Source organism: Eleginops maclovinus, chromosome 11, assembly GCF_036324505.1.
Source record: "Eleginops maclovinus isolate JMC-PN-2008 ecotype Puerto Natales chromosome 11, JC_Emac_rtc_rv5, whole genome shotgun sequence".
NCBI classification, from domain to species: domain Eukaryota; kingdom Metazoa; phylum Chordata; class Actinopteri; order Perciformes; family Eleginopidae; genus Eleginops; species Eleginops maclovinus.
In genome coordinates, this window is record NC_086359.1 from 14,459,543 (window position 1) to 14,472,848 (window position 13,306).

At 38.7% G+C, this 13,306-nt stretch overlaps 2 protein-coding genes across 2 annotated transcripts; both read left to right on the plus strand.

Annotated features, from left to right (window-relative positions):
* Positions 1-361: 361 nt before the first annotated feature.
* Positions 362-7,665, plus strand: fam114a2 (family with sequence similarity 114 member A2). Its single transcript, XM_063895979.1, has 14 exons — positions 362-613; positions 1,269-1,501; positions 1,918-2,017; positions 2,169-2,267; positions 2,419-2,522; positions 2,750-2,884; positions 3,249-3,413; positions 3,514-3,637; positions 3,885-3,970; positions 4,241-4,339; positions 5,009-5,133; positions 5,225-5,297; positions 5,400-5,453; positions 6,258-7,665. Exons 2-14 carry the CDS (start codon positions 1,289-1,291, stop codon positions 6,357-6,359), a joined length of 1,479 nt encoding a protein of 492 aa, XP_063752049.1. The 5' UTR covers positions 362-613; positions 1,269-1,288; the 3' UTR covers positions 6,360-7,665.
* An 879-nt stretch (positions 7,666-8,544) lies between these two features.
* cnot8 (CCR4-NOT transcription complex, subunit 8) lies at positions 8,545-12,897 on the plus strand. The gene is made up of 7 exons (XM_063895070.1): positions 8,545-8,693; positions 10,161-10,370; positions 10,464-10,657; positions 10,791-10,952; positions 11,165-11,309; positions 11,493-11,603; positions 12,066-12,897. Exons 2-7 carry the CDS (start codon positions 10,254-10,256, stop codon positions 12,192-12,194), a joined length of 858 nt encoding a protein of 285 aa, XP_063751140.1. The 5' UTR covers positions 8,545-8,693; positions 10,161-10,253; the 3' UTR covers positions 12,195-12,897.
* Positions 12,898-13,306: the final 409 nt, after the last annotated feature.

Consider the following 13,306-nt stretch of genomic DNA (forward strand, 5'->3'; position numbering starts at 1 on the left):
TTTACTGTAATTTTGTTTTGAAAAAATACTGTGCCGGAAGCACTGTTTTTATTTGACTGTAGTACTTCTAGCATCAAGCTAGCTCATGTGGTGAACGACATTACGGTTTGACTTTTTACAAAATAAAACCGTAACGCCTCCAAGCTTGGAAAATAAAATAATGTGTTATCTAAAAGAGAAATTTTAGTAAATATCTCATATCATGAAATAAAGTAAACAGAGGAAATCTTTCATACAAATATGTCTTTCAATCTGTGTCTTTGGATTTGATCTCACTTAAAAAAATACTTACAAGGACCCTGTAACCTCAGTTTTGAAACACTGCTACTTTGTTTTGAAAAGTCAGCCGGAAGGTTTACTTCTCATTGTGTCTAACTGTCAGTTACTGGTCAGTGAAAACAAAATGTGACGTGGCTAATCCTGGTGGACAAAAAGAACGAGAAACCCTGAAGCAATAATTGTTTAGGGGAAAACTAAAAGCGTTAAAAGTGCAGAAACACAGGTGCGAACTGAAATAAAAGAGGTAGACCGCTCGTGTTGTTGATTTGGGGAAGGGAACGGTTAGCAGGCTGGGGTTAACTGCTAGCATCAAGACACTACTGACAGCAACAAGGTGAGTTGGTAGCTTAAGTATATCGATGAGTGTTGTTTTTCCACTAAAGAATGTGTTTTATAGTTATAGAAACAGCGTATGGTTTAGAAAAAACGCAAGAACGTACGCTTCTTCTAACCATAATGTCAAATAGACATTACCTAACATAACATCTTAGAATCATAATGTAAAGCATGCATAGCAATTTAACTAATACTACCATATTGCCAAATGTCAACAGAATATGTCACTAAATGCAAGGTTTATGTTATTAACACCATACAATCGATTCTTATCCCTAATATGTATTTGCATGTTCAGGGATACTGTACTTTATGTGGATATAGAGTATATTATATGTTGTGTACTGGACACCTCTTGTAGTAGTTTGAGTGTTTGAAAACCCAGACTGGACTTTAAACTGACAGTCTCTCCAGCTGCACAGATAACTGACTGCTTAGTTGACTGCTGTTCCATGGGTGTTTTGGAAATGCATTCTGGGAAATGTATGTTATCACTGATTGAAGGAAAGTGGTTTCACACAAAGAGTGAATTACAGCACTTTCTATAAAGTAACTACTGGAATGAAGTTGTTTGATATAACAATTGAGGACTGACTGGATACTTCCTTAAACATAAAATATCATGTTATAATTGTTATATTTTCCCTTCAAAGGCATGTACTAAGGCATTAAGATGTCAGACAGCGAAGCTATAGCCGCAGAGGCTACAGAGGTGGCTACAGAGGATGGCTCTCCTGCAGAAACCCCTGACAGGTCCTCACCGACCACTCCTGACAACTCGACCGACGTTGCCCCGACGAGGAAAGCCAGGAGGAGACCAGAAATCAAACCAGTAGCTGAAGTCCAGGAGAATACGAAAGTAGAGGAGCAGCCTGCAGAGGCACCGGTGAGATCATTTGTGTTTATGCTAGAAATACCTGCTTTTTTTTGAGAGCCTGTATGCCTTTAAAAAGACAACATTTATTGAGTGATGGTGAGGCTTTTTAAGCAACGTAAAATTAAATCATGCCTGGGAAAGACGTTTGGGTATGCCAGTATTCTAAAAGGAGAGGCTGATTTCTCATTTTTTATATCCTGGCTTTACACTGAGTATTATAAATGTGTTGTGTGATTTTTAAACAAGATGCTGAAGGGTTTTTACTGGAGTTAAACTTAACTCTATACTTGCCCCAGGGCCACACCAAAGGTCACTTATCACTCAAGTAATTGATTTCTTACTCATTTGGAACTTTCTCTCTGTCTTTTATTTTCCTCCTCCTCCTTTTGCCCTCACCCTCTCTATCCCGTCTTCCTCTCTCACAGACACCCAGTCAGTCCACTGTGTCTCAAGGTGGCTGGGGATACTGGGGCAGCTGGGGGAAAACCATCTTATCTACAGCAACAGCTACTGTGGCCACTGTGGGTGAGTATAGACCACTGTATACACATTGCTCATGGTGGTCTTTTCAGTTATCTACTATGATAACTACAGCCAGTAGTCTTCTTATCACGTGTTTACAGTTTAAACTCACCCTGTTTCTGTTTTAACCATTAAATCTCTTTTGTCTATTCAGGCCAAGGGCTCACTCAGGTGATAGAGAAGGCCGAGACATCGCTGGGAATCCCCAGTCCGACCGAACTCTCAGCGCAAGTAGAGGATGAGCAGGAGCAAGGTGATGCATTACTGGGTGTTGTTCAAATCATCTTTGATCTACCGCTCTTGTACAAACAGATATATGAATGAGTCAATTTATCACACATCCCACCTTTTTGCCATATTATCTCAGCCTTTTATAATGTGTTTTTTTTTTGCTCTTCCTGAAGCTGAATCCAGCAGTGAGACAGACAGAGCGAAGGGTGATGGCTCGGCGGCGGTGGAAAGTGCAATGGGGATGCTGTCGTCGCTCTCTAGCGTCGTCCAGAGCACAGTAAGCAGGAATATCCACTGTTCTAGGAAGGAGAATTTTACATTTTTGCTTCTGAAACGTCCAGTTTTACATGATAGAGTTGAAATAGTATACAGTCCAAATAGTAGTAGGGAGGGGGAAGGTAACAGCGTTTATTTTATTCATGTCTCTCTATTTATTACCTAGTGTAACCATTGAAAATGATCTTATATGGTGAATCTTATCTCACTCGTGTTTCCTCCTCTCAGGGGAAAACTATGATAACTGGCGGATTGGATGCTCTGGAGTTCATCGGGAAGAAGACAATGGATGTGATAGCCGAAGGCGATCCAGGCTTCAAGAAGACTAAAGTGCTGATGAACAGGAACTCCACTCTGTCTCAGGTGGGCACACTGGGGTCAAATGTGTAAATTAGGAGGACAAAAACCTATAGAGTTAGATGATATATCTCTACATACCTCTTAATATCAGTTTATAATCAAAGGTGAGCAGAACAAACATGTCTCTGGTGAAAACTCATTTGATAAAGCACTGTACCAATAGGCTAAAACAAATTTAATAAGTCAATAAAAACAATCTTAATAGGGTATCTTGAAAAATAATCAACGTACCGGGAATCAGGTTTATCAGCATTAAAGTGAGCCAAACTGAAATAAAGTTGCTGACTAGCTCTACTTTAACTCCTGATTGTCTGACAGGTTACATTGTCCACTCTCTCTCAAATTCTCATCTCTCTCTGCATCGTAGGTGTTGAGGGAGGCGAAGGAGCGTGAGGAGCTGCAGACCGCAGAAAAAGAGTCTTCAGATTCCGATAAAAAGGTGGTAGCTCACTACGGGATGCTGTTTGACGAATTTCAGGGTCTGGCACACCTCGAGGCACTGGAGATTCTGTCTCGAGAAAGCGAGTCTAAGGTATAGTGAAACCTGCTGAGGCTAAAAGACATTAATTTATCCTGATACTACCCTAAAATGTGACTTTGTTTGAGTGTTTTCGTTATCTGTGTGTCTGTAGGTGAAGTCAGTGCTTACCACTCTCTCAGGAGAGGAGCTGGTTCAGCTCCGAGAGGATCTGGACCTCATCAAGGAGTCTTTCTCCCTGGTAGAGTTTGATGATGAGGAAGTGGACGACAAGAAGGGTAAAATCTCTCTGAAATGCTAGCACTGCGGCATCAATACCAGAAGTTATGATACACTTGTATTGATTAATTGTACATTTCTTTTATTATTTTTGTTAACAAAGATTTATTTTACAAAGTATAAATAATAAAGTTCATGTTCAAAAGGGGCAAGAAGCATAAAAGCTTTTCTAGTCCTACCCCCTCTAGCAAACATTGTCATACAAGTCATACAGAGTTCAATTCATCTCTATATTTCTGATTCCAGATGAAGATGGCTCAGAGTTTGAGAGGGAGTTAACAGAGGCCTTGGAGGGTCTCAGTGTCTCTGCCACAGCAGAGAAACTCAGCAAGGTACCTACTACCCATTTCTGTTTTAGATTGTTCAGTTTGAGAGGGAATACATTATTTGTGAGGCTGATATTTCAGTCTTTTTGATGCAGCTCTACAAAAAAACAGGAATATGTGTCGGTGTGGAAAAGAATCATACATTTTAGGTTCGAAAGTTACTGTAGAGTTGTGGTAGTACCAGTTGTACAGTTGTTATTTTAGATTCTATTAGATTTTCAGTTCTAAGAAATCTGGGTTAGGGATGTTACTACCATGGGCTCTTACCTCCAACAGGCCTGTAGTAGCACCTGCAGCCAGATCACAGACATGACCAAACCAGAGCAGGAAGAAGAGGACAGCGAGGATGGTGTGAAGAAAACACTTTCTGTGGAGGTATGCTGATGTCATCGATATTTAATAATTTGAAGTTGTTTTTTTGTGTTTTTTTGTATTACAAGGTCTGGGAGTGTGCTAATTATTTTAACAGTCTAATGGTGTCATCTTTAATCAAAAATAATAAGGGTTAACAAGTTTTCTTTTCATTTACTGAGATATTTGAAATATGTCGAAGTTACAGACTCCATGAGGTTGAAGTCCTGTTTTTTTGTTAATTTTTTCGAAGATTATGTTTTCAAATGACTTGTTTTTTTCAAAACAAACGATACAAATCCAAAGATATTCCATTTAATATAACATGCAGCTCGGGGAAAAAAAGAAGGAATTCCACAAAGCTTGAAAAGGTGGACGTAGTAAATGTACGGCAATTTTACTTAATAAATTACCTACATTAATTTGATTAATCAGTTATCTCAGTGATGAATCCATACTCACATTCTGAGATGCTCCTAGCAGATGTTGCAATTGCACTTGGAGATTTGTGTGGGTGTCAGAGTAAGGGCAGGATAGTTGGTGAAGTGAAACACTTTATTATCTATTATAAGAAACTCAAACACTTTATATGCTGCTGGGTGTATTTGTAAAGTTGAATTTTTCCACTTACTCAGTTTCTCTTTGCATGTTGATTCTTGTCCAATTAGTATGTGTTTGTCTTGAATTTGAAAGGAGGTTCATGCTGCAGCCATCAGGAGTCTGGCAGAGTTGACAGCACGCTCCATCGAGCTGTTCCACAAACTGGCTGAGATGATCCTCTTCTCCAACAGCAGCACAGAGGCCAGCGCTCTGTCACAGTGAGATGCTTAGAAAGTCAGTCTGTAAAGTGTCACTGTCACATCTGGTCTTGTATTAAACATCTGTATTTTCCATGCTTTCCTTCCTCAGGTTAACTGTTGTCTTGTGTAAAGAAATCTCACTGCTTTCCAAGAAGTTCACTTCCTGCTTAACAACGGCAGGGGTGAGTGTGATGTTTCCAACTTTTCTCTCATTTGTTATACTTTTTGTCACTGCTGCTGTCTATTGATCAGAAATTAACCGCTCTGATATTTCTTTTCTACAGTCGAATGAAAAGGGAGACGTCCTCAACCCGCTGATAACAGGAGTCTTTTTAGAGGTTTGTGTCATGGAACTACAGACCTCTCATTGCAAACAGCGCAATAAGTCCAAATATTTTATTTTCAAACAGTTCAGAGGAAGCAAATCTGTGAACACCTGGATTTCAAAATATAAAAACCTATATGAGGCATTGTTGATACTGCATCAGCAAAAGATAAAACCTGCTTTGACATCATTATTTAGGGAAATATTGACATTTTCTCAAGAATTGTAAAATAAAACAACAAAGGGGAGAATATCCAACCTATACAAATCAGGCTCATTGATACAATTTCTTAGTGTCCTTTTCTTCTATCCTTTTAAATAATAGCAACCCTTTTATTTCTACAACATTCCTTGAAAAAGGGAAACTGCATGGAGCATTTGTTGCACTTAAAGACTAAAGCAGATATCACTTGTCTTTTCTCACTCATAGAAAGTTTATTAATGAAAACAACTCGGACCCTTGTGGTGAAAACAAGCAATTACATGTACAAATTAATTCTGCTTCTGAACAACAATAGAATGTGAAAACAACACAATATGTGGGATACCTTTCTAACCAGTTATACTTAGTTAGCATAAACATACTGGACAAATAAACAAAAGCAAAACTTGTTAATTAACCACATCCTGAATTATGTCTCAGATCATTGTTGGAAATGTTCTTCTTGAAGGACAAAACATATAATTCTAAAGCAGAAGTAACATGATGAGGAAGTATGTCTGTATTTGTGCCAAAGGGCTTTTACAGGCACCGACCAGACCATTTCGGAAGGATTTTGAATTGGTGTTGACATGTTTGAATCATCTCTCCTCACAGGCATCCAACAGTGCTTCTTACATCCAGGATGCTTTCCAGCTGCTGATGCCCATAGTGGAGATCTCCCACATCCAGAGGAGTGCTGAGTCCACAGAGCAGTGAGACGCTGACGTCCTTTCTCCCCTCCCCCGCTGCCCTGACTGCAGAGAACTGATAGATCGTATTGAGGACAGAATCAAAAGCACACCTGGGAGGAAAAGTGTGTTTTTGTTAAACAGTGTTAACTTTGAAGGCATCTGTGGTGTAATTGCTTATCCCAGTAGATGTACTCTCTGGAGTAAAGTGTTAAGAAGGTCTTAGTCTACCAGCTAAGAGAAACCCTTACCCTATTATTCTTTCTTTTATTCCAACATGTACACTATTTCTTGCTGACAGCACTCGTCAATTTAAAGCATTATTTACATATAAATGAATGACAGTTATATTTAAGCCACACGATGTTGAACAAATCCATACCAGCCAGGAACCAGTCTCGGAACACACTTAAAAAAGACACACACAGCATAAATACAGTGGTTATTTGTTTGTAAAAATGTGTCTCATAATAATTTGTAAGATATATTGATAATGTATTTTCTCTTTGCTGCACAATAGCTGGATCTTTTTATGCGTATTCCTCTATCACTGGTCCCCTGGAGCAGTTTGGGGGAGGGTTAGTGTCAAGCATTGAACAAAATTGAACAAATTGGGTTCTAGCTGACACAGGAAGCCTTGGATTACTTCTTAAATATCCAACACACATCGGTTGTTATTTTATTGTTTGTCAACCTTGGTTTCATTTTAATGTATGGCAAAATCAACTTAAAGTATTTCAACTGCCCTGCAAATAGGCATCCCTAGATATTAAGATGACTCTCATGTTCAAATATCTTCCGGGCTGGCTTTTTTTTCTCTTTAGCCAACTCTAAAATTGAAGACTAGAGACTTAACACTAATTAAATGTTTATTGATGTGAGACATGACTGGATAACTTAAAGCAAAGACATGCAAGTTTCAAGTTTGAGTTGCTGGAAAACCAAATACAAAAAAATGACAGGCAGGACTTGTTTGGACTCAGCTTCTGTTTTTAACAATTGGGCCTACATGATGTTTAGCTTTCTCCCAATTTCTGATGAATCTGACAAAACTCACAGCTCAGTTTTATCTTTATTTCATATTTCAGACATTTACTTCTCCAACTTTGTTGTCAGGGAATTCATTATGCATGAAACTTCAGCTTCAGGTGTTTCAGCTTCTACCTGCCATGGAAATTGAGGTTGTCTTCTTTTAGCCAATGACCTCCAGTTGTATGATATTACACTGCTAACAGCTATGTGATGTGGGCATGTAAAGGGATATTTTTTCAAGCAATATACTGTAATGTATATCAGATATTTGGATGGTTTTCAAATAAATGTACTTTCCTAGAGGCAGAATCTGTTTGTTTTTGTTTTTTTTACGTGAATTGGAAATAACATAAGTTTGTTTTAGTGTGTATCTGGATGTGTTGGTAAGGTGTAATGCATGTTTCCACTTGTTGCCAGTGTTGGGTGCCTTGTCATATGTCATGTTGCCATAAATTAGCCTTGTATTGTATTGTATTAGCCTTTGACGGACGACCATAAATTAGCCTTTATTTGACAAACATGAAAAGAGCAAGAATGTGGCTAATAAACAAGCTAGTCGAGAAGAAATGTCCAGTCGCCCACTTACCAGATCGCGAGACAAGATGAATGAAGAACAGTGGCAAGCTCAATATTTTTCTCCGCGCCTTCCATAAAGCTAAACACGCACGTCTCATGTGTTCCTATTCTGAGGATGTTCCTTTACTGAAGCGGCTGTGAGTAAATGTCGGAGGTGCATTTCATTCACGTAAAGTGGGCACACGGATCATGCAGAGCATCGCTCACACCATCAGCGGGGAGTTACGAGCCAAGTTATACTCTGCTGAATTTTGGGGGCTGCTTTTGATGGATCTGAGGACATCACAAAAACTGAGCAGGAAATTGTTTACATTATGTCTGTGTCCAGCAACGGAAAGTTTACCTCAGACTTTATTGGACTGATTGAACTGGGTGCTGACCGAACCGCTCAGGCCATAACAGACGTACTTCAGAAGTATTCAGTTACTAAAAATATAACATTAAAAACACTATGTAAAGATACTTTATTATCATGAAAAGTGATGGTATAAATATGTAATGCACTTTTTACAAAAAAGTTCCTAAAGTCTTTAATTCGGAAGTTGTATTTATTGTTATTTACCATTAAGCCTGTACAGATCTCAAATCACGTCGTTACATGGCTGCGCAGTAGGTGGCGGTATAAACATTTACCCTCTGATTGCCACCCGCCAACATACTCAAAGAAGAAGACGTGGGGGTCGGAGAAACGAAGAAGAAGAACAACAGCGGCGCAATCAGTTAGCTTGGCGGGTAACGTCGAAGAAATTCCGAGGTAAACCTACGTTTTTATTCTTATACTTTCAACAGCGATACATTGGCATGTCTTTAGTGTTCATAGCTGCTGTGACATTGTGAAAAGTGGGAAACCAGAGCCGTTTTATTTACATTTTGTTCCGGTGTTTCTTGATTACGCGAGGATTAGCTTCTGAACATTAGCCACTCATGCTATCACTGCAACGTCGTTAGTTCTTATAAATGCTATTCTAAACTGGATTTACTTACGTTTCCCAGGTTAGTAAACACCCTTTACCCGTTCCACATACTTCCAGCTCAGAGGAACGTTTGTGGTACTTTTTGTTAGGTATATGGGATGTGTTAGCTAAATGTTATAAACAACTGCTAGCTCACTTGTATGAGGTTAATTCATCTTCATGTCTTGGTAACACACACAGATGGATACTTTCTTGATCCCAAATTTGGAAATGAATTGGTTAGAGCACCAGTCGGTTCAGGCATTAACATATTTAAAAGGTGGAATAAAGTATAATCATAATAGCATAAAAACTGTTAAATAATACACAATATACAATATTCTGGATAATTTAAAAGGTTCTATGAAAGACCAACATTGCAGGAACAAGTTAATTAATTCTTGCTGGAAATCATATTGCATACACATTCTCAAAGAGTTGTATGGACATGTTTTTGTTTTGCATACAAGACAAATAAATAAGTAACAAAAAAATAATAAAAACTAGTACACAAAACACTTTTAACAAATGCAAAATAAAGATAACATTTACCCAAAATATAATTATGTGAGGAACTGATTACAGTAAAAAATAATACATGTATTAAAAAAAGGTAGGGTGTGGAGCAGAAATGTGCAACATGCTGGATTTACAATATTTAAAATAACAAGATATGGTTATTTTTGTAATTATTCACACATAGCCAGTTTATTATTACTGGAAATCACCCTGCATACACATTCTCAATGAGTTTTATCGAAATGTTTTTATTTTTGCAGTTACTAAAGAAGCTTAATGCAACTTAAATCCAATAGTTTAGATGTTTAATATTAATAACTCAATACAATGACTATAAAACTATTCAACAATCTCTTTACCAGACAAATACTGAACATGATATATTTTAAAAATGCAGAAGAGCTGTATCAGAGTGCATTAGTTTGAATTGAGTGTTGTATTTATCTGGCCAGGTAGCTAAAACAAAACTTAGTCAATGGTTGTATTGCACATGTGTTACAACATTTCACACTTTATATATATTTCAAGCTATGAAATAAGAGATTTTTTTCGGTTAAATATCTTTTATAATATTTAGTGTGTGTGTGTGTGGGGGGGGGGACATGCTTTAAACATAAGTGTGTGCATTGGTGAAAACAGCAGTCGTAATATCTTCATCCTTGCTTATCTGATCTTATTTTAACTCCAGTGTTGCAGTAAGCTTTATACTTATTCACAAAGTCCTTTTTTTTTTTTTTATCTACTCCCAGAGTCGTCCCTCTTCATCATACCGCCTCCCGTTTGCCCCCTTCACACGTGCTGCAGGATTGTTGGGCTTTTAGCTCTCATCCCAACCTGCCAACATGCCGGCCGCAATAACCGATTCCAGTCAGATGATCTGTGAGGTCTGGGCGAGTAACGTGGAAGACGAAATGAGGAAGATCCGGCAAGTTATTCAAAGCTACAGTTTCATTGCCATGGTAAGACATTCAGTTGCTGCAAATGGTTGCTTTTTGTTCAAGTACAATTTTAAGTTGTAGAGATGGATTTTTCATGTCTTCATATTTCATCAGGACACAGAATTCCCTGGAGTGGTTGTCCGGCCAATCGGTGAGTTTCGAAGCACAGTAGACTACCAGTACCAGTTGCTACGGTGTAATGTCGACCTCCTGAAGATCATCCAGCTCGGCCTCAGTTTCATGAATGAGGCGGGAAAATATCCTCCTGGGACGACGACGTGGCAGTTCAACTTCAAATTCAACCTCACGTAGGTGGACTGTCCTTTAGCACTGTGTAATCTAATCCCTCCTTACCTAAAAGACTTATCAGCTGGTGGTGGAACTCGATGATAGCATTCCCTTGATGTCAGTATGTTTTTTTTTTTTTTTGGTTCATCACAGAGAAGACATGTACTCTCAGGACTCCATAGACCTCCTCCAGAACTCTGGCCTCCAGTTTAAAAAACATGAAGAAGAGGGAATCGACACACTTTACTTCGCTGAGCTCCTCATGACATCCGGTCTGGTGCTGTGTGAAAACACAAAGTGGCTCTCCTTCCACAGGTCAGCTGTCTGTTCTGATTCAGCTTTTGCATTGTTGGTCCCATTTTACCGCACATTGTTCCTACAGTTACTTGAATATGATGTTATTTAATAAATTATTACCCATAGTTGGTGCTTTTTTTTTTCAACATGATGATAGTTTTTAGTCTAGACACAGTAACAGTGTAGTCGAGTCCATCCTAAACCTGATCCCTCTGTTCTGTCATTCTTAGCGGCTACGACTTTGGCTACCTGGTGAAGCTCCTCACAGACGCACGGCTCCCTGAGGAAGAACACGACTTCTTCCAGATCCTCAACCTGTTCTTCCCCGCAATCTACGACGTCAAGTACTTGATGAAGAGCTGCAAGAACTTAAAGGTATACAAGATTCGCAGTCCTTTATTCTCAAGTCCTAACTACACTTAAGAACAAAGAAAGCTCCGTGACATTGTAGCAATAATGGTAATTGAAATGGCATGTTCTTTGGTCTTCCCCTTAAAATATATGAACTCAAATAATGTAAAACAAGTGTTGAGCGATCTGAAATGTGTGTTTGTGCAGGGAGGGCTTCAGGAAGTAGCGGAGCAGCTGGAACTAAAAAGGATCGGGCGGCAGCATCAGGCCGGATCAGACTCGCTTCTCACCGGCATGGCTTTCTTCAGGATGAAAGAGGTATGTTCATACACATATCCAGATGTTTTAAAAATGCTTTAGTGTAGATGAGCTGCAGTATAAGCCACATTCAATTGTTTTCGGAACTTTTTTTTGCAGATTAATTCAAAACTAAATTCATCACATATGAAAAACCTGACTTTATTCTAAGACCTCAAATCCTCTTTTGGGGCTCCAAACCTTTTCTGCACAGATGTGAACGGTTACCATGCCTTGCTAGAGCTTCACTCACCTTTTGTGTTTTTACACCTACTGTTATATTTCCCAATTGAACTTCCTGTTTTAAAAGGAAATGCAGTATACCAAGGAAATAAATCTCTAGCCCTGAGGGGTTGACAGCTTTGTCACTTCTTCACCCTGATACGTTTGCATACCTGAATACAGCATGTTAGAGTGGAAGATGGGCTTTAATATCTACAGCAGGATCTGTCTAATGGGAATCTGTTTTTTTTTCTGTCTCAGCTTTTCTTTGAGGACAACATCGATGATGCAAAGTATTGTGGGAGATTATACGGCCTGGGCTCGGGCTCCACCCAGCCGCAGAACGGCATCTCCGGCTCAGGTCAGGAGGAGACCAACAACAAGCACTGACTGAGCGCTCAAATTTCCAAGTGGAACACGCACTTGTTTTAAAACTCAACCAGCAGATTCCCCCTGATCTCCCTGAACACGTGATCCTGAAAGAGACTAAATGAAATATGTCTTTACCTTTCCTCCCGGTGGACTGTAAAATGGACACGGACTCACAGTGACATTGGATCCTTCACTGGCTCAGATGTTTCTTTTTAGTCGCTTTTACTGAGTATATGGCCATATATTCAGAACCATTTTTTAAAATCTATTTTGTTTCACAGCATTATTGACCCCCCCCCCTTCTTTAAAAGCATGGGACCAGCTCCTCTATCATACTGTGATTTCATACCAAACCTTGCCAAAAACAGTCCGTTTCTTCAGTTCCGAATACCATTCTCCTCAGCGGGACTCGTCTCTTGTTGCAGGGATTTCATTTTTTAAAATTAATTTGGGAAGGGCCTGTAAATGACATGTATAATTTTGATGAAATAAAAATGTTTTAGCTCTTTTCCACTTTGAGAAACTTTTAACAGTGGGCGTCGAAGTGTATAACTGTGCTTGGTTATGCATGTGTCTCAGTGGGCAAGCTACTGTGGTTCTGTACATTCACCCACAATGACAAACTGTCTGCCACCAGGTTTACAGATGTTCTGGTTGCTGTTGTCTTTAATTTCTACATTGTTTTAAAACAGTTGTATATTAAATTGTTTTGTATTTTGAATTTAAACGTTAAGTATTCAATCTTTTCTATCAGCCACACAGCTTGTTTCAAAAGCTTTTCAAGTAAATGAGACTAAATGCAAGATTTACCCAAACATGTCTGCAATGTCATTAAAAACTAGGGCTTCAACAATTGGACTAATCAGCTTTTTGTGAGCAATTAGCAATTCATCAAGCATAAAAATACGAAAGTTTCCATTTTGTTTTTTAGCCAGTAAAATCTCATCCCAAAATGTTTAAAGCCACACCACTTTCACTGCCCAAAGACATGAGATTAAAATGTATTGAAACACTAGGAAAAAAAGCCTCAAATCTGCTGGAAAAATTTAGTTAGTTTTAAAATTAGCTGTCAATTTATAAGTTTAAACGGTTTGTGTTGGGCAGTTTAACAAGATCTTCTACTCGAGGTA